The sequence below is a fragment of the Callorhinus ursinus genome, unplaced genomic scaffold (assembly GCF_003265705.2).
Source record: "Callorhinus ursinus isolate GAN/ISIS: 27379988/994484 unplaced genomic scaffold, GSC_fseal_2.0 scaffold77, whole genome shotgun sequence".
NCBI classification, from domain to species: Eukaryota; Metazoa; Chordata; class Mammalia; order Carnivora; family Otariidae; genus Callorhinus; species Callorhinus ursinus.
Genome location: NW_027397139.1, coordinates 4,160,078 through 4,176,343, shown reverse-complemented (window position 1 = coordinate 4,176,343; position 16,266 = coordinate 4,160,078). Strand labels below are relative to the sequence as shown.

The 16,266-nt window shown below is 63.1% G+C and overlaps 2 protein-coding genes across 9 annotated transcripts; one reads left to right on the top strand and one right to left on the bottom strand.

Moving 5' to 3' along the window:
- Window positions 1-429: 429 nt before the first annotated feature.
- PCSK4 (proprotein convertase subtilisin/kexin type 4) lies at window positions 430-7,469 on the bottom strand. 6 transcript variants are annotated; one of them, XM_073887322.1, is made up of 15 exons: window positions 6,876-7,469; window positions 6,526-6,630; window positions 4,912-4,998; window positions 4,709-4,837; window positions 4,542-4,618; window positions 4,348-4,436; window positions 3,948-4,120; window positions 3,651-3,863; window positions 3,017-3,117; window positions 2,834-2,937; window positions 2,646-2,763; window positions 2,228-2,449; window positions 1,919-2,043; window positions 1,513-1,635; window positions 430-1,375 (listed from the first exon to the last, which is right to left on the bottom strand). In XM_073887322.1, exons 1-15 carry the CDS (start codon window positions 7,311-7,313, stop codon window positions 921-923), a joined length of 2,559 nt encoding a protein of 852 aa, XP_073743423.1. In that variant the 5' UTR covers window positions 7,314-7,469; the 3' UTR covers window positions 430-920. The 6 variants fall into 6 exon arrangements, with proteins under 6 accessions (XP_073743423.1, XP_073743422.1, XP_025716929.2 ...); XM_073887321.1 differs by having other exon boundaries at window positions 441-1,375; window positions 4,912-5,004; XM_025861144.2 differs by having other exon boundaries at window positions 444-1,375; window positions 2,228-2,446; window positions 4,912-5,004.
- Window positions 7,470-7,723: 254 nt separating this feature from the next.
- On the top strand, window positions 7,724-12,810 carry REEP6 (receptor accessory protein 6). 3 transcript variants are annotated; one of them, XM_073887352.1, is made up of 5 exons: window positions 7,724-8,122; window positions 11,031-11,124; window positions 11,202-11,340; window positions 11,593-11,671; window positions 12,069-12,810. In XM_073887352.1, the coding sequence occupies exons 1-5, from the start codon at window positions 7,770-7,772 to the stop codon at window positions 12,778-12,780; spliced, it is 1,377 nt and encodes a 458-aa protein (XP_073743453.1). In that variant the 5' UTR covers window positions 7,724-7,769; the 3' UTR covers window positions 12,781-12,810. The 3 variants fall into 3 exon arrangements, with proteins under 3 accessions (XP_073743453.1, XP_025717012.2, XP_025717011.1); XM_025861227.2 differs by having other exon boundaries at window positions 7,727-8,122; window positions 11,503-11,671; XM_025861226.2 differs by lacking the exon at window positions 12,069-12,810 and adding an exon at window positions 11,854-12,002 and having other exon boundaries at window positions 7,873-8,122; window positions 11,503-11,671.
- The last annotated feature ends 3,456 nt before the right edge of the window (window positions 12,811-16,266 follow it).

Here is a 16,266-nt window from a genome sequence, read left to right as displayed (position 1 = left end):
GCTGTTCGGTGGTTTTGAGAAAGATGTACAACCGTCGCCGTAGTCTGGTTCCAGAACATTCCATCCCCCCAAAAGGAAGCCATGTCTCCATCTGCCGTCACTCTCCGTCCCTCTCCCCCGGGGCCCCCACGAGCCCCCTTCCTGTCCGCGGATGAGCCTGTTCTGGACGTGTCACCCACGTGGACTCACACCTCGTGTGGCCTTCCGTGTCTGGTTCCCTCCCTGAGCGTCGTGGGCTCGGGGTCCGTCCCCGGGGCCACGCGTGTGGATGGAAAAGCGTTTGAGAATAATGCTTCTGTGAGTTCTCAGTGTTAAAGAGAAACTTGCCCAGCAGGATGGAGGGGAACTTAGGGAGTTACGAATGCAACCCTCCACCTGGCTCAGGCCCCCTCGACAACTGGGGTCTCTGGAACCTGGGCTGACCCCCTTTCCTCTGTGGGCCGCTGGGTCCTGCGGTCCTGATGTCTGGGAGAAGACAGATTCCACGCCTGCACAAGGGAAACCCCAAGCATGACATGGGGATGGGGGCCTGCCCCTTCCCCAAAGGAGACCGCAGACTTGGCACCTCCTATTCAACCTTTATTTGCAAACTCTGAGGTCGGACGTGGTGCCTGAGACTCTGGATGGTGTCTTTGCTCCCCTTGCCCCTCCCCCCCACTTCTGGGGCTGGGAAGGGATAGTTGTCACAGCCTGACCTCTGCCCCACCCCACCCCACCCCCACCCCAAACTGTGTAACTAGACTTTTCTCTCTCTCTCTTTCCCCTGGACCTGCCAATTTCAGGTCCACGGTTCCATGTAGGCCGCCCCTGGCCTGAGGGCCTCAGTGATCAGCCAGAGCCTTCTCAGGGCAGGTTCTCGCAGCCCCAGCCCGGGTACCAGTCTGAAGCAAAGGAGCAGCACAGCGGTGCCTGGCCCCTCGTCAGATGTCTCTAGGTTCCTGCCAGCAGCCGGACCTGGGGTGGTGATGGGGGAGGCCCCCGCATGGTGGCAGGCAGCCTACAGAGAGGACGCTGCAGAGGAAGGGGCTCCCAAAGGCCATGGCCAGCAAGGCCAGGACTGCAGCCTGGGCTCGGCCATGGTGGCAGCTGGGGTGGGCCACTGCGGTGGGCCAGGGGGTGCTGTTGGGAGGGGCAGGTCCCGAGCAGGAGCCCCGATGCTCGTCCAGCATGTAGGCAGGGGGGCAGGTCGTGCAGTTGAGCGGGGAACCGCCGCGGCAGGTGTAGCAGGAGGGGTGGCAGCTCGAGCAGACGCGCAGGGCGGGTGTGGCCGAGCGCCCCGGCCCAGCGGTCACTGCCTGCCGGGTATGGCTGAAGTACCTCGGGGGACAGTAGGAGAGGCAGAGGTGGCCCAGGATGTAGGCGGGGCTGTGGCATTCTGCGCAGGGGACACACACATGGGGGGGTGAGGCTGAGGCCCATCACCCTGCCTGCCCTCCCGACCCGGGCTGCACACGCACACTGCCCGCGGCCGCCACCTCCCAGCAGGCAGGCTGGGCCACGCCAGGCACTCACCCTGGCACAGCCCCTCTGTGTCCCGCTGCACACACGCGCTGCTGGTCACCTGGGGGCCAGGGGGCCGCGCCGTCATGTCCTCGGCCGTCCCATACAGCAGCAGCGTGTAGCGGTACAGAGTCCCTGGGCAGGGGTTGCGGTGGGCACGGGGAGGAGGGGCAGAGGCTGTTGGCAGCCTGGTCCCGCCCTTCTGGGCCCCTCTCCCCAGCCACCCGACCCCAAGCTGGAGTCCCAGACCCAGACAGCACCCAGGCTGAGCACCCACTGTGCACCGAACGCCGATGGGAACATATGATGTGCCAGACACACCGGCTCGGCCTCTCGGGGAGACCACTGGGAGCCCCTTGGCAGTGGGGTACCTGGGTGGCTCCAGAGCCCGAGGCCCCAGCCTGCATGCAACTCTCACCTGTGTTGAAATAGTAGCCCTTGTTTTCCAGGCCCAGAGTCCACAAGCCCTGCGGGTCCTCGTCCCAGAAGTGGGTGGACATGAAGATCCAGTTGTTGTAGCCTTGGCCGCTGACATCCAAGGGTCTGGGACAGAAGGCGGGGGCGGGGGGGTGGAGCGGGCCACATGTTGGCTGCCGGGAGGGCTCCCACGGGGTGGGGGGAAGGGCTCGGGCGGGGGGGGCAGGTGTCTGGCCGGAGCAGACCCACCCAGACCCTCCCTGACCCCACAGTGTGCATTTGCCCCAGGCCAGGTCCTCTGCCCCGGTACCTGATGGCCACGAGCGTGGAGCGGGTGCCCATGGGGCTGGTGAGCGAGATCTCCAGGTCCCCCCGGCGGCTGTAGGACAGTGACAGTTGCACCTGCACGTGCTCCAGTGAGCGGATGTAGTTGGCATGGCCAGCGCAGGCCGACACATTCTTCCTCACTTGCATCAGCGGCAGGATGGGGCTAGGGGTGGCGTGGGGGGTGAGGGCCCCTCCTGCGGGCCTGCTGGGGGGATGGGCAGCCAGCAGGTGGGGTCTGGGCTCAGATCGTGGGGCTTACCCTCTCCTTTGATAGATGAGTAAGCAGAGGCCTCGGGACCAGCCTCCCACGTGTTTGCCAACCTCCCCCCCACGGTAATGACAGGTGTAGGGAGATGACAGGCGAGCACAGTGGGGGGAGGGCGGCTGAGGAGGGCGCTCACGTGGGGGTGTGTATGATCCGGATGGCGCATTTCTGCTGGGGCTGTGTGGGCAGCCATGTTCGAGCCATGTCCACCAGCAGCCTGGCATCCAGCAGCCCGTAGCCATAGTGGTGGCTCACTGTGTGGAGGGGTGGTCATCACTCGCCCCACGGGCGTGGCATCCCCACCTCCAGCTGGCCCTGCCTCACCTTGGCGCCCCACACCATTGGTCCTCCAGTCCTCAGCCTGGAGCTGTGCTGGCCTGGACGCCCGGACCACCAGGTGCTGCATGTCCCTCCACGTCAAGAACGGGCTGGGGGCAGGTGAGGGCAGGTGAGCTGGGGCCACGCTGGGGGGTGAGCGCGGTAAGCGGGCTCCCCTCCGTCACCTACTTGGCCTCCAGGGCCAGGGCGATCATGCCCGCAGCCAGCGGGGCCGAGGCCGAGGTGCCCGTGTGTTTGTCCGTGCACTGGTGGTGCAGGTCTGTGGTGACCTAGGGGCAGACAGGGGCACTTGGGGGGCCTGTACCCATGAAAACCCAGACTTGGTTCAAGAAAGTGCCGCAGAGATCCCACCAGAAAAGGGCCCTGGGGAACCCGCCCTGCTTGGAAGACAGGAGGATGTGTGAAGGGGTGTCACCGGGCAGCCCTGGGAGGAGGGCAAGTGGGGAGCAGGAGGGAAGGTGGGGGGAGGGGACAGTAGAAGGGGGGAGGAGGGAGTGAATTAGGAGGAGGGAATGGGAGAGAAGGGGGCAGAAGGGAAAGTGAGGGATAAACAGGTGGGAAGGAACAGAGTACAGTTGGGGAGGGGGCAGGTGAGAGGGGCAGGGGACAGGAGTGGAGGGGTGGGGGCGGGTGGGAAGGGGGCAGGGGACAGGCAGGAAGGGGGCAGAGGACAGGAGGGAAGGGGCAGGGGACGGTGGGGGGGGGGGGGGGGGGGACGGTCGGGGGGCGGGGACGGCCGGGGGGGGCGGGGACAGGCCGCAAGGAGGAGCCTGTCTGGCGGACTTGGGGTGCGGACACTCACGATCTGCGGGTCCGCGGCCACGCCGCTGCTGTAGGTGGTGGTGAGCGTGGAGGCGCAGGCCTCGCTGTACCAGGGCACGCGGCCCTGCCGGGTGGTGCTGCCCACCGAGAGCGTGTGGATGCTGTTGGTGTAGCCGTCACAGTTGCAGTTGTCATAGTGCAGGCCGCCGTTGCCCGACGCCCAGACGAAGAGCGTGCCCAGCCCACCGCGGCCCTGCACACAGGGACGGGGGACCGGGATGGGGGCGTCGGCCTTGGGAGCAGGCCCAGGCCCGCCGAGGCCCCGGGGTGCGCTCACCTTGGTCACGCCGCGCCTGAAGGCCTCCCGGGTGAGGATGCCGGGGCCGTCCACCGTGCGGCCGTCGTCCTCGGGGCCCCAGCTGGCGCTGTAGATGTGGATGTGCTGCGGCTGCAGGCTCAGCGACTGGGCCTCAATGACGTCCGTGATGGTGCCATCCAGCATGCGCACGCCTGCACGGGACGCGGCGGGAGGGGCGGGAGGGGACGTCGGGCCTCTGTGCATGGCCCCGCCGCACCCCACCCCTGCGGGTTTGTCCAGCTCCCCGGGAGGGATGGAGCATCCGTGCGGGGCCCCGCCCCCCCCCCCAAGGTGCCGTCCTGGGGCTGCCCGCGAGCTCTCGATCCGGCACCCCGGGCCGCCCAGCGTCCCGGGGCCCGAGGAGCCGGAGCCCGCGTACCTCCAATGCGCGCATTGTAGGCCACGCCTGTGCCGCAGAACCCGTTGTTTGCCATTGCTGCCACTTCCCCAGCACAGCGGGTCCCGTGCCTGGTGCCAAGGGGGGAGGGGAGCCCGTTACAGCCCCCCACCCACCGGCTCCCCGCAAGGCACGGGGGGGGGCGGCCCTCACACCCTGGAGGACGCCAGGCTCACCGGTTGTCATCACTGGGTGTGTATCGCGGCTGGGGGTCTGGGTCATAGTCATTGAAGTCGTAGCTGGCCAGGGGGTCCTGGGGGTGGAGCGGGGACATGAGGGCTGGGGGGCCGGCTGTGGGACCTGGGGCAGCCCCCACCCAGCACTCCAGTCCCCGTGGTCTCACGTAGTTGGCCCAGAGGTCCGGGTGGTCCTTCTCGATGCCATCGTCCAGGACAGAGACCACAATGCCCTGGCCCGACAGGCCCTGGCTCCAGACCTGCAGGATGTTCAGGTCCGGCTGCACCTTGTTGTTCTGTGCAAGGCAGGCGCTGGGGTCAGTGGGGCTCTGGCCCCACCCGCCCCCACCACCCAGCCCGGCTTGCTCACCATGTACCACTGTTTGGAGAACCAGGGGTCTGTGGGTACCACTGCCGAGCGCTTCACCCGCCGCTGGAGCGTCTGCTGCTCAAACCACTGCACCTAGAGGCGGATGCACACTGCAGGAGGGGGCTGGACCCCAAGAACCAGCCCACCCTCCACCCAACGGTCCTGCCCCCACACCCATGCCCCTTAGAGGGCCCTGCCCCTCCCAGTCTCTCCCACCGATTCCCAGTCAAAGGGCCCCAGGGCTGCTTCCACGGTCGACAGGCCTCTTCCTCAGGTCCACCAAGGGGAGATTGTGGGGCCACGGCTGGGTGGGATGTGTCTGGGTAGTCCACTGCCTGTCCTGGGTCCCTCATGGTGTGGAACAGGGCCCGGGACCTTGTGTTTGCTGAGGCTGCTCTTTGGGGTCCCCATGTGCCTGAGGCTCTGCCTTCAGAGGGGACCGAGGCCCTCAGATCACCAGTCACCTGGGCCCACTGACATGTGGCAACTGCTCTTGAAGTCCAACCCTGCCCCTTCCCTAGTCCCTGTTCTAGATCCTTCTGCCCAAGACCTGCCCATCTCCCCCCTGTAGTGGCCATTTCTCTCTACCACTCCTCCCCACCCCTCAAAAGACATCCCAGGATGGCCATACCTGCCTCCTCCCGGGTTCCCCCTCAGCCCCCGTGCCTCTCTACAACACTGCAGCATCACTCCCTGCTGAGACCCTCCTGTGCTGCCCCCCTTTCCAGGGCCCACAAAGCTTTGCTTAATCTGGCCCTCACCAGCTTCCCTCTGCTACAATAGCCACAGTGGCTCCCTCACCCCAGGGCCTTTGCACATGCTGTTCTGCCTGCCCCAGGCTGTTCTTCCTCAGACCTCTGCCCTTCCTTTTTTCCTTGTTGATCTCCCACCCCCCAAACCAGTTCATGTGCCCTCCCCCCCATCTGTGATGGGGCAATTGTCTCCCCATTTGCACAGCTTCAGACGTGGGAGCTGGCCCTGATTTCTCTCTGTCCCACAAATCCAATCCATTGGCAAACCCTGGCCTCTCTCCTGTAGACCCCATCTGGAACCAGCAACTCCTGCATCCAATGCTCCTTGTGGGTTTCAGGTTACCAAGCCTCTTACCTCCATGCCAATCAGCCCCCGGGGCCCAGCCCATACCCCATCATGACTCCTGAGGGCTTGCAGATTCAGCCTCAACTCCCCAGCTTGGCATCTAAAGCCTTTTCCCCCAGTCTGGCACCTCTCTGAGCATCTCACAGTCTCGCTGGGTGACTTTAGGCAAGGTTCCTACTCTGGACCTGTTGCTTCTGTCCTTAAAAGGGCCAATTCCCTTCCCTCCATTCCAGGAAATAGAACGGTACCTGCCGTCTTTATGGAGTACAGAGGAACCTTGATCTTTCAGGGTGAGCTAGAGGAGGGGAGTGGGGGGGAGCGGGGAGACAAGAAATGCTGACAGTGGGCCAGGCCCTGAGGTGAGCACGGCACCCATTCGTGACCCATTGCTCTCCACAGATGGTCCCCACTGTACAGAAGCGGGGCGGGGGGGGGGAACCAAGTGGAAACCCAGACTAAGAGAGAGCAGGTGCCTTGAATAACAGGAGGTGGCCAAGACCACCAGGCCAGGCTCACCTTGGGGTCTTTCTTTAGGCGCAGGCGATGGCCCCAGTGTGGGGTCAGGGACTGCTGGACCACGCCCCGGTGCCGCAGGTGGTAGTACTGCCCGTCAGGAAAGATCTGGGAAAGTGGGGAAGCATCTGCAACCATGGCACCTGGCTCCGAGATGGAATCCCCCAGGACAGTGGCCCACACCTCTTGCTTGCATCCTCCACCCAACCAGGTGCCCTCTAGAGGTCCCAGAATCTGAAGCTGGTCGAGGCAAGGGTGGGCTGGGGGTTTTTGGTATCTTGGGTACCCTTCCCGTCTCCGGGGTCTGGGGTCGTCCAGCCCCCGCCCCTCCTGTCCATTTGGGTCCTACCCACCTGCCCCAGGTTGACGAAGCCGAATTTGCGCGCCAGGCGCTCGGCCTCCCGGTAACCCTGGGACACCCGCACGGCCCAGCTGCTGACATAGATGGGGGCCCGGGCCGAGGACCACCCCACAGGCAGGGGGCCAACGAGGGCCAGGCCCAGGGCTACGACTAGGCGCAGCCAGAGCGCAGTCTGGGCGGGCCGCATGGCGGCGGGGGCGGGGCCGGGCCGGGGCCTCCGAAAGCCCCTCCCCCTGGCCAAACCGCCGAGTCCCAGGCGCCCGCCCCGCCCCCGAGGCCATAGCAACCCCTGGAAGGCTTCAACTCCCAGAGGGCCTTGCGGCTCCCCCTTGAGGAGAGCGAAGATCCGGCCGAGGTCGGGGCGGGGGGGACAAAGGCCTGCCCCGGTCTTCCGCAGATCCAAACCCTCTGGAGCCTCAGTCTCCCCCATTTGTACAGTGACCAAATCTTCCGACCAAGAGGAGCGGATTCTCGGCTGCTAGCCTTGGCCCCGCCCCTTTGTTTGGCCCCGCCCGCTTTCCTGCACACCCCTCCTCCTTGAATCAGCCCTGCCTCCTGCGTAGTCCAACCGGACTTGTTCTTCCGAGTAAGTCCCGCCTCCTGGATTCAGCTCCGTCCCATCCCCCTGCCCTGAGATTCTGTCCCTCCTCCTTTATGATCAGCCCCGCCCCTCCCCTGTTCTCGCCAATTATCTCTGGACTTTCTTCGGGTCTTCCCACAAGCTCCGCCCCCACAACAGCTCAGCCAATAATCCCCGGCCATGACCCCGCCCCTCCAATCCGCTACGTCCCCCCCCCCCGCTCCGCCAATCGGCACCCTTGGCCTCCGCGCCGCGCCCCCTCCCCCCGGAGTCGCGGCTGAGGCGGCCGCGGCCCGCCAGAGGGCAATGAGGCAGGGGAGACGGGGCAGGCCCCACCTCCTTTGTCCGCCCTGCCCTCCCATTGGCCGGAGTGGGGGGCAGGGGGCGGAGACCAGCCCGGGGGCGGAGACCAGCCCGGGGGCGGAGACCAGCCCGGGGGCGGAGCCGAGCTGCTCGCGCCCGGGGAAGGCGGCACGCGCGCTGCGGGGCGGGTGCGTAGAGCAGCGGTCGAGCTCGGGCTGCCAACCCCGGGCCCGCCGGTGCCATGGACGGCCTGCGCCAGCGCTTCGAGCGCCTTCTGGAACAGAGGAACTTGGCCACGGAAGCGCTAGGGGCTCTCGAAGCCAAGACAGGCATCGACAAGCGGTACTTGGCCGCGGGTGAGCCGTCCGGGGCGCTTGGGACTGCTGCCCCGTTTCGCCGACGGGCACATTGAGGCTCTGGGGCACCCGGGTCCCGGACCTGATCCTTTCCGGCCGGCGCCTCCTGCGGGGTCCGGGCTCGGACGGCGGGGTGCACCCCACTCTCCAGCAGGGAGACGGAGATCCTGGGGAGGGGTCGTGGACCAGGACTTCGCGTCTGCCTGCAGCCTCTCGCCTGCCCCCGCCGTGCGATCTAGGGCGAGTGTCACCCACCTCTCTCGGCCCCTGCATTACCTCCATTCCCGTCCTCGGGTCTGGAGGCTGTCGCTGCCCCTTCCCTGGTGGCCCTGGGTGACCGCCAGGCCGAAGTCCGGTTCTTCCAGTTGTTCTGTACGCCCTGGGGGGGAGGAGAGGGCCGCGGGTAGGCAGCCAGTGCCCTGAGAGTCTTGCCACACCCCCGACCCACATGGAGCCCAGCCTGGAAGCAAGCGTAGAGATCTTACCGTTTGTGGAGGGGGATGCTCCAGGCCAGGAGGGGAAGGGTCACTCCCATCCCTCTTCCCTCCATTGTTTTCCTGTGAGTACCCTCCCCTTAGCCTGCCCCCTCCCTCTCCTCCCCGATGGTTTTGGCCCACTTAGTGAGTAGTTGAATTGGGTTGTTTGACTGCTGCTGTGGAGTTGGAGAAATACTGGGTGGGGGACCACAGAGAGGGGGTCCAGTTACTCCTGACTATGAGGGATCATCCTGGGATGGAGCAGCCTGATGGATCGTCCCGCTACTCCATCCCGGTAGTGCCTCCTCTAACTTTCTTCCTCAATGACCTTGGCTGGGCCCCACTACCCTCCCAAACTGTCTAGTAAGCACTCCTTAAATACCTTCCTCCCCTCTTTTTCCGTGTTCCAGGCCCATCAGGGCTGCCACCTCTCCCAGGAAGCCCACTGGAATGGATCTTAGGGACACTTTGTCCAGACCTGGTGGGGGGCTTTGGGCCAAGGACAGGGGCCTGTGTTTTGAGCACCTTCTGTCGGCAGATCCTCGAGTCCTCTTTCCCCCCTCCCCCCCCAGCAGGGGTACCCCCGTGCCCGGCAGCCCAAGGAAGGCCCATTTGTTCCCCCAGGCCTCCTGTGCCCAACCATGTCAGCTCAGCCGGGAACCTGCCCCCTGGGAGCAGGCCCTGACTTCTCTGCTGACTTTCCACATCCCTGGTACCTGTGGGCAGGAAATTTAGGTCGTAGAGCCCTGGGGAGGGGCCTGTGTGGAGGCTGGGAGTCACAGGGAGGAAACTGAGGCCTAGAGAGTCAGAGGCTTTGAGGGAGGCTGCCTCTGCCACCTGCCCTGTCTGGAGCATCCACCGCTCCCTACCCACCTCCCCCCCAAGCCCCATCTGTTGCTGATCTCTGGGGCTGTGCCCTCCCCCCATGTCCAAGGTCATCCGCCCATTGCTGAGGCTGCAGGAATAGGGATTGAAGGGAGAGGTGCCCTAGGAAAGCCACTCCTCCCCAACTGGCAATTCCCCCCTTGCCCAGGTGTGGGAACTCTTGGGCCCCAGCTGCTCCAAATGACCAAATCCCCAGCCCAGATAACAAAGGAGGAGACCCAGAGGAGGCAGTGACCTCCCAGGGCCAACTGGGGAGGCTCCCCTCCCTCTCTTGACCCCTGGCCCTAGGGGCAAAGACTAATGCAGGTGGAGGGAAGGGTGGGGGTGACTCTGCCCTTGGGCACACAAGTGATCTCTGTCTCTGCGGATAACAGGCTGGAGGCTGTAAAATGCTCTGTGAGTGACCTTGGGCCTCACTCCCCGGGTTCCCGTGTTGTTCTGGCCGTAGAACAAGCTACAGCAGGGACGTGCAGGGACCTGCACACAAGAAGCACTTAATAAACGCTGTGTTCACCATTCATGCTTTCAGAGTGGCTCGCGCTCCTGGCTCCCCGCCTCCCCCAACAAGGTTTTCTTGGAGCCTTCATCCCTGGGAATGTGTTTGCATGCCTAGAAGGTGCTCAGTAAACGTGTAGACAGGAGGAGCCCCTCCGTGGAGTGGTATTTAGCCATCCCCACGGCAACCTTAGGAGGCAGGGCCATTACCACCCCACTGACAGATGGGGAAACTGAGGCTCCAAGCAGAGAGAGACTTGCTTGGTGTCACGTGGTAGGTGGAATAGCAGAGGGCTCTCCTGGGTCTGGGGGACTCTACTGCTCTTAGCTGTCTCGCACTAAGATAAGGGTCCTCACACAGGGCCATGCGGTCCCCCTCAGGACACTGGGCAGTGTGTGGGGACATGACATGGGTGGTTGTCACAACCGGGGGTGCTCCTGGCATCGACAGGGTGGGGCCGAGGATGCTGCTCAGCTCCCCCCCGCCCAGCGCCCAGGACGCCCCCACAGAAGATGATCCCACAGGGCTTGTCTGCAGGGCTGAGGATGAAAAACTCCATTGAGATCAAAGTTACAAATGTTGCCTTTCTCTGCTCACTGCGAGTCAAGCCTTAATGTCAGAATGGCCTTTCTTTTAGGTTTTTCTCCCATCACGTACATTTAAACGCTGGTCCCTTGTGCCCTCCCTCTCCCATAGGACCTGGAGTAAGCAGTTACAATTGCAGATGGTCACGTATTCATTCAACAAACGTTTATTGGGCAGCTACTCTACCTATGAGGGCCAAGGTCCCTGCCTGCCCTTGAGGAGCTCACAGTCCAGAGGTTGGGGGGACACCGACTGGTTAACTGGTTACAGACACAAAACATGGGGCTGAGGGCCACGGTGGGGGTTGCCCAGGTGCTGCGGGAGCAGCAAATGCATCCTGGTGGGGTCCCTGAGGCTTCGGGGGGAGTGGTTGTTGCAGACTGTGTCTGGCAGGCCAGGAGGCGGCCTGGGGGCGCCATGGTCCGGCTCGGAGGGTGCCATCCTGCCCACACCCTCTCTTCTGCAGGGGCCGCCACTCTGCTAAGCCTGTATCTTCTCTTCGGCTTCGGGGCGTCTCTACTGTGCAATGTAATCGGCTTTGTGTACCCAGCGTATGCTTCGTGAGTCCTGCTGGCTGTCCAGGTGGGGGGTGTCTGGGGGCTCTGGGCAGCCCCTGACTCTGCCCACCTCCCCCCAGAATCAAAGCAATCGAGAGCCCAAGCAAAGACGACGACACTGTGTGGCTCACGTACTGGGTGGTGTACGGCCTGTTCGGGCTGGCCGAGTTCTTCAGCGATCTACTCCTGTCCTGGTTCCCTTTCTACTACGCGGGCAAGGTGGGTGCCCCCGGGACACACACGGGACTGTGCTGCCTCCCGGGGTGCAAAGGGGAGACTCACCTTCTCCGAGGAAGTAGGCCCGTCCCGAGGGGTGTCTGATGGGGGAGGCCCAGGCTCATGCCCGAGGGACAGAGTGTAACTCCTGCCCCGTGCCCACAGTGCGCCTTCCTGTTGTTCTGCATGATTCCCGGGCCTTGGAACGGGGCGCACATGCTGTATCACCGCGCCGTTCGTCCGCTGTTTCTAAAGCATCACGAGGCCGTGGACAGCGTCGTGAGGGACTTCAGCGGGCGAGCTCTGGACGTGGCAGCCGGAATAACCCGGGACGGTGTGTGCTCACTGGGCGCGGGGCTGTCTGTCTGTCCCAGCCTCTGTCTGCCTGTGTCCCAGCCCACCAGCCCCTGCTCGCTTTCACTGCTGCCCCCTCCCTCCTCACCCCACCTGGCATCCGTCTGGTCTCCACCCCCTCACTGTCAGCCTCTCTCTCCTACATTTGCTTTCGGGAACCAGTCCTGCAGACCCTGGCCCGCGGCCGGGCTCTTGTCACCCCCACAGCTGCCCTTGGAGCTGACCGTACGTAGCCCCCACCCCTGGGAGGTAGGGCCTGTGCGTGTGCAAGATGGCCTATAGGATAGCTGTCCCCTTGGAGGAGGGACGGCCTTGGTCTCCCCGCCGCTCCGCTCCGCCCCGGGGCCCGCCTCACCCCCACGGCTGTCTCTTTGCAGCCAAAGCAAGCATGACCCAGCTCCAGAAGGACAAGTGAAAGCCGCGCCCCACCTCTACAAACAGCCGTCGGCTGGCGAGCTGGGGGGCACATCACAGCCCAAGTCCTCCACGGATTCCTCAGCTTACTCCCGGGTGGAGTCCGCCACCAGCCCCTCGTCCCCCAGCAAGCCAGCCCCCGGGAGCTCCTCACACAGCCAGTCCCCGCTGCGCTCCCCGGCCAGCGCCTCCCAGTTGCCTGGCAAGTCCCGGGGCCCGCCTCGGCCCCGAGACAGCTCCTCCAACCAGCCCCCCCTGGCTGCCAGCCAGCAGCAAGCCCGGTCGTCCATCACCTCCTCAGGCCGACCCCAGCCAGCCCGCGAGTCCTCAGGCTCCGCCGTGCTGCGCCCCAGCACCTCCTCCAGCCAGGCGCCCCACGTCATGCCGTCCCCCAGCGGTGCCACCATCCCCACGCAGCCCCCCAACAAAACCTCGGATGGGCCCGAGGACCTGGCCCCCAAGGCCTCCAAGTCCAGAAGCCAGCAGGAGAAGGGGTCCCCAGCGCAGCCCCACGGTGGCAGCTCGGGCACCGAGCTGCCTGTCCCCTGCCAGTCCGAGTCCTCTCTGGAGTACACCTCCGAGTCTACCACGGAGGTCACCTGCAGCTGGCCCCACCCCAGGCACAAGCTCTGGTACCTGCAGCACTGCTGGAGGCTGAAACATCTGGCCTGCTAGCAAGCACTCAATAAAGTTCACCTGGATGAACTTCGTCTGGCCGTGTGTCCGCGGGGGAGCCCCGGGCCGGGCCTTCGTGGGCCCTGTCTCCTCTGATCAGGAGCGGATGCGCTGCGGCCCCGCTCTACACTCAAGGAAGCTGAGGCCAGAGAGCCACCCCTACTCGCCTGAGGTCTTGCCTTGTGGCCGAGAAGGCTCCCAAAGGAGACCTGCAGAGAGAATCGGAGTACCAGTCCCTTCTTGGGAGGGCATCCCCGGCAGGTCCGGTCAGGGGTGGGGCTGGGAGATGGGGGAGAGGAAGGAAGTTAAGCCTGGGTGTTGCCAAGCCCCTAGCTGCTGTGGGCACCTGGAGCCCCATCCCATGGAGGCTCTGGGAAACAGTGTCGCCTTCGCACCGGAGACCTCTCCCGCTCGCCATCCGGCTGGTCCCTGGGCGGGGGGAGGGCAGTGGCCATTCGTTCTAGCCTGTGTCCCCTGCAAGCAGCGTGGGGGCCGAGGAAGGCTTCAGCAAAGGTGGGGGGCCTGGCGGTTGCCATCGGAGTGGGTTCGTGGGAGTGGGGAGGAGGGGGCAGGGTGTCACTAGCAGCCCACAGTTGGTCCCTCTTTGGACACCAGCATGGCCCCGATCATAAAACCAGGCAGAGACCCAAGCCTGTTGCACGGAGACAGATGTAAAAAGAGCAAACTCAGTCCAGCAGTATGCTGACAAAATAGAACACCCCCCCCCCATTGGAGGTCAGGTTCCTGGAAGCAGAGTCTGCGTTGGAAGCTGGCAGGGGAGTGCGGGGGGAGCTGGGCCAGGAGGTGGTCTCAGCTTGTGGGGGCAGGACCCTGGAGTGCAGGACCCGCACCCTGGAGTTCTGCCTTAAGGCCAGGTGGGTTGTCACCTGTGTCTGTCGGTCCTGAGTCTCAGCCCACAACCAAGAGGGGCTGTAACCCTGAGGCACCTCCCATCACCCAAAGACAAGTCCCTAGCAGGGCAGCTGCAGCCACAGTGAGGAAGGACCTGGGGACCCGCAGTGTCCGCCTCGGTCTGCCCCTCCCACCCAAGGGCTGCTTCTCCAAGATTCTGGGTGATCATGACTTCTTTTTTTTTTTTTAAAGATTTATTTGTTTGAGAGAGTGAGGGAGATCGCGCATGAGCAGGGGGAGGGGCAGAGGGAGAGGGAGAGAATCTCAAGCAGACTCCCCCCTGAGCACGACTCTGAGATCACCACCTGAGCCGGAGTCAAGAGTGGGACACTTAACCGACCGAGCCCCCCAGGCGCCCCCGGGGTAATCGTGCCCTGGGGACATTGGACAATGTTTGGAAACACTGCAGGTGTCTGTGCAGCGTCCCACAGTCCATTGCCACGTCACTGCCGCTGGTGGTGGCCGCATTCATCCAAGACAAGGTTCCCCCAAAGGAGGCAGCCCTCTGCAGCCACCTGCCCCGCAGCCTGTGTCCTCATCCTTGAGAATGCCAGTGAAGGAGGAGGGAGCACTTAGAGCTGCTGGTGAACAACTGGTCCAATTCGTTTATTTGCTCATTCAACAAATATTGAGCACCTACTGTATGCCAGGCCCTGTTGCAACAGTCAAGGGTACATGATGGCCCAGAGAGAGAAAAATCTCTGCTCCTAAGGATTTGGGGAGGTGACAACAGCATGATAAATGTATATGTCAGAGGGAGGTGAATGTTGTTGGGGGCGGGGATGCAGTGGGGAGTTGGGTGGGGTGGCAATTTCAGGAACAGTCAGAGAAAGACCTGTCTATGAAAGTGACATTTGAGGAGAGGCCTGAAGGAGATAGGAAAGTCAGGTCAGAGGGCATGGGTCTTGCGAAAGCCAGGGCAAATATGGTCCTGGCAGAGAGAAAAGCACATGCAAAGGCCCTGGGGCAGGACTGTGCCTGGCAGGTTAGAGGAAGAGTGCGGTAGCCAGTGTGGCTGGAGCTGAATGAGTGAAGGGGAGAGGAGGGAAGTGGGGTGAGGCTGACCTCGCAGTTATCTGGAAGGTGTGGTGAGGACTTTGCCTTTGCTTGGGGATGCAGGCTTTGCAGGGAGCAAGGGAGGGACCGAGCATAATCATTAATGAGCCTCCCTCCTGCCCCGCCCCCCGCCCTGCTGAGAAGTCCAGATGGGTGTGGGGGACAGGGATCTGGGAATCTGCTTATCGCTGGCCCAGCTGTTTGAAGAATGTGGTGTGGCCATAGTCCAGGGATGGACAAGGAGGTACCAGGCTTGCTCTGCACCTGGCATTGACCCCTGCCATCCAAGGGGGCAGCAAAATGGGCTCTAGCTGTGTCCCTTCAGAGATTTTCCCGAGACCGCCAGGGGTCAGCCCACCAGGGAGCACAGGTGGGAGGACACACCTGTCTTACCAGGTTGAAACAGGACCTTTAGCCCCTCAGACTTGTTTGTTGTTTGTTTGTTTGTTTTTAAGATTTTATTTATTTATTTATTTGAGAGAAAGAGCAGAGAGAGAGAATGAGCGAGCGCACGAGTGTAGGGGATGCGGGGCTCGATCCCAGGACCCTGAGATCATGACCTGAACTGAAGGCAGATGCTCAACTGACTGAGCCACCCAGGTGCCCCTATTTTGTTTTTAATTTAAACACACAGAAAAGTGTAACCAGCCACTCAGAGCTGGTGACGCAACACGGCCAGCCCCTCCCCCCGTCGGTGGCCCCCCGTCTTGACTCCATTTACGTTGTCTGTGCGCATCACTTACGTCTCAACTACGCTGTGTCCTGCCCTTGCCTGTGTGACTCAGAGCCGCGGCTGTCAGATTCACCACCCTGCTGCAGGAGTGATCCAGACTTTGGTTTTGGGTGGTGATGGACAGTATTTCACTCAGTTTATGTACACCATTCCACTGTTGGTTGGAGTGGTTTCCCGTTTGTGGTTATTGTGACGAAAGCTGCTAGGAACATTCTAGAACTGGCCTTTGGTGAGCAGAGCTCTTGTTTCCTTGGGCACACACCTGTCAGAGATTGCAGGGTGAGCATTAGAGTGTCCTGGGGAGGCTGATGCAAATGACCACACACTGGGAGGCTTAAAACTAGAGATTTATTCTCCCACATTCTGGAGGCCAGAAGCCTGGCAGGACCGAGCTCCCTCCGCAGCCTCCAGGGGGAAGGTCCTTCACCTGTTCCAGCTCCTGGCAGCTCCAGGCCTCCTCGGGCTTGCAGCTGCGTCCCTCCAGCGTTGCCTCTGTAGCCAGACGGCTGTCTCCTCTGTCTGTCTTATGAGGACAACTGTCACTGGGTTTAGGGCCCACCTGGATAATCCAGGATGATCTCATCATGAGACTCTTAATTGCATCTGCAAAGACCTTTTTTCCAAATAAGGTCCCATTCACAGGTTCTGGAGATTAGGACCTGGATATGTGTTCGGCCTTCCATAGTGAGGACCACTTCACCTGGAGCAGCACGGCCAAGCTGTACCCCGCATCGCCCGGACGTCACCCCAGGGGGCTGTGGGACAGCAGCTATTGGGACCAAGTT

Excerpts from the sequence above, each read along its gene's own strand:
- PCSK4 (XM_073887321.1), bottom strand. The coding sequence starts at position 7,313 with ATGGGGGAGACTGAGGCTCCAGAGGGTTTGGATCTGCGGAAGACCGGG. Across the intron at positions 2,938-3,016 it reads GCCCTGGCCCTGGAGGCCAA|CCCGTTCTTGACGTGGAGGG; the intron begins GTAGGTGACGGA and ends ACCTGCCCCCAG. Across the intron at positions 1,376-1,512 it reads CACAGAGGGGCTGTGCCAGG|AATGCCACAGCCCCGCCTAC; the intron begins GTGAGTGCCTGG and ends TCCCCTGCGCAG.
- REEP6 (XM_025861227.2), top strand. The coding sequence starts at position 7,770 with ATGAGGCAGGGGAGACGGGGCAGGCCCCACCTCCTTTGTCCGCCCTGC. Across the intron at positions 11,341-11,502 it reads CTTTCTACTACGCGGGCAAG|TGCGCCTTCCTGTTGTTCTG; the intron begins GTGGGTGCCCCC and ends CCGTGCCCACAG. Across the intron at positions 11,672-12,068 it reads AGCCGGAATAACCCGGGACG|CCAAAGCAAGCATGACCCAG; the intron begins GTGTGTGCTCAC and ends GTCTCTTTGCAG.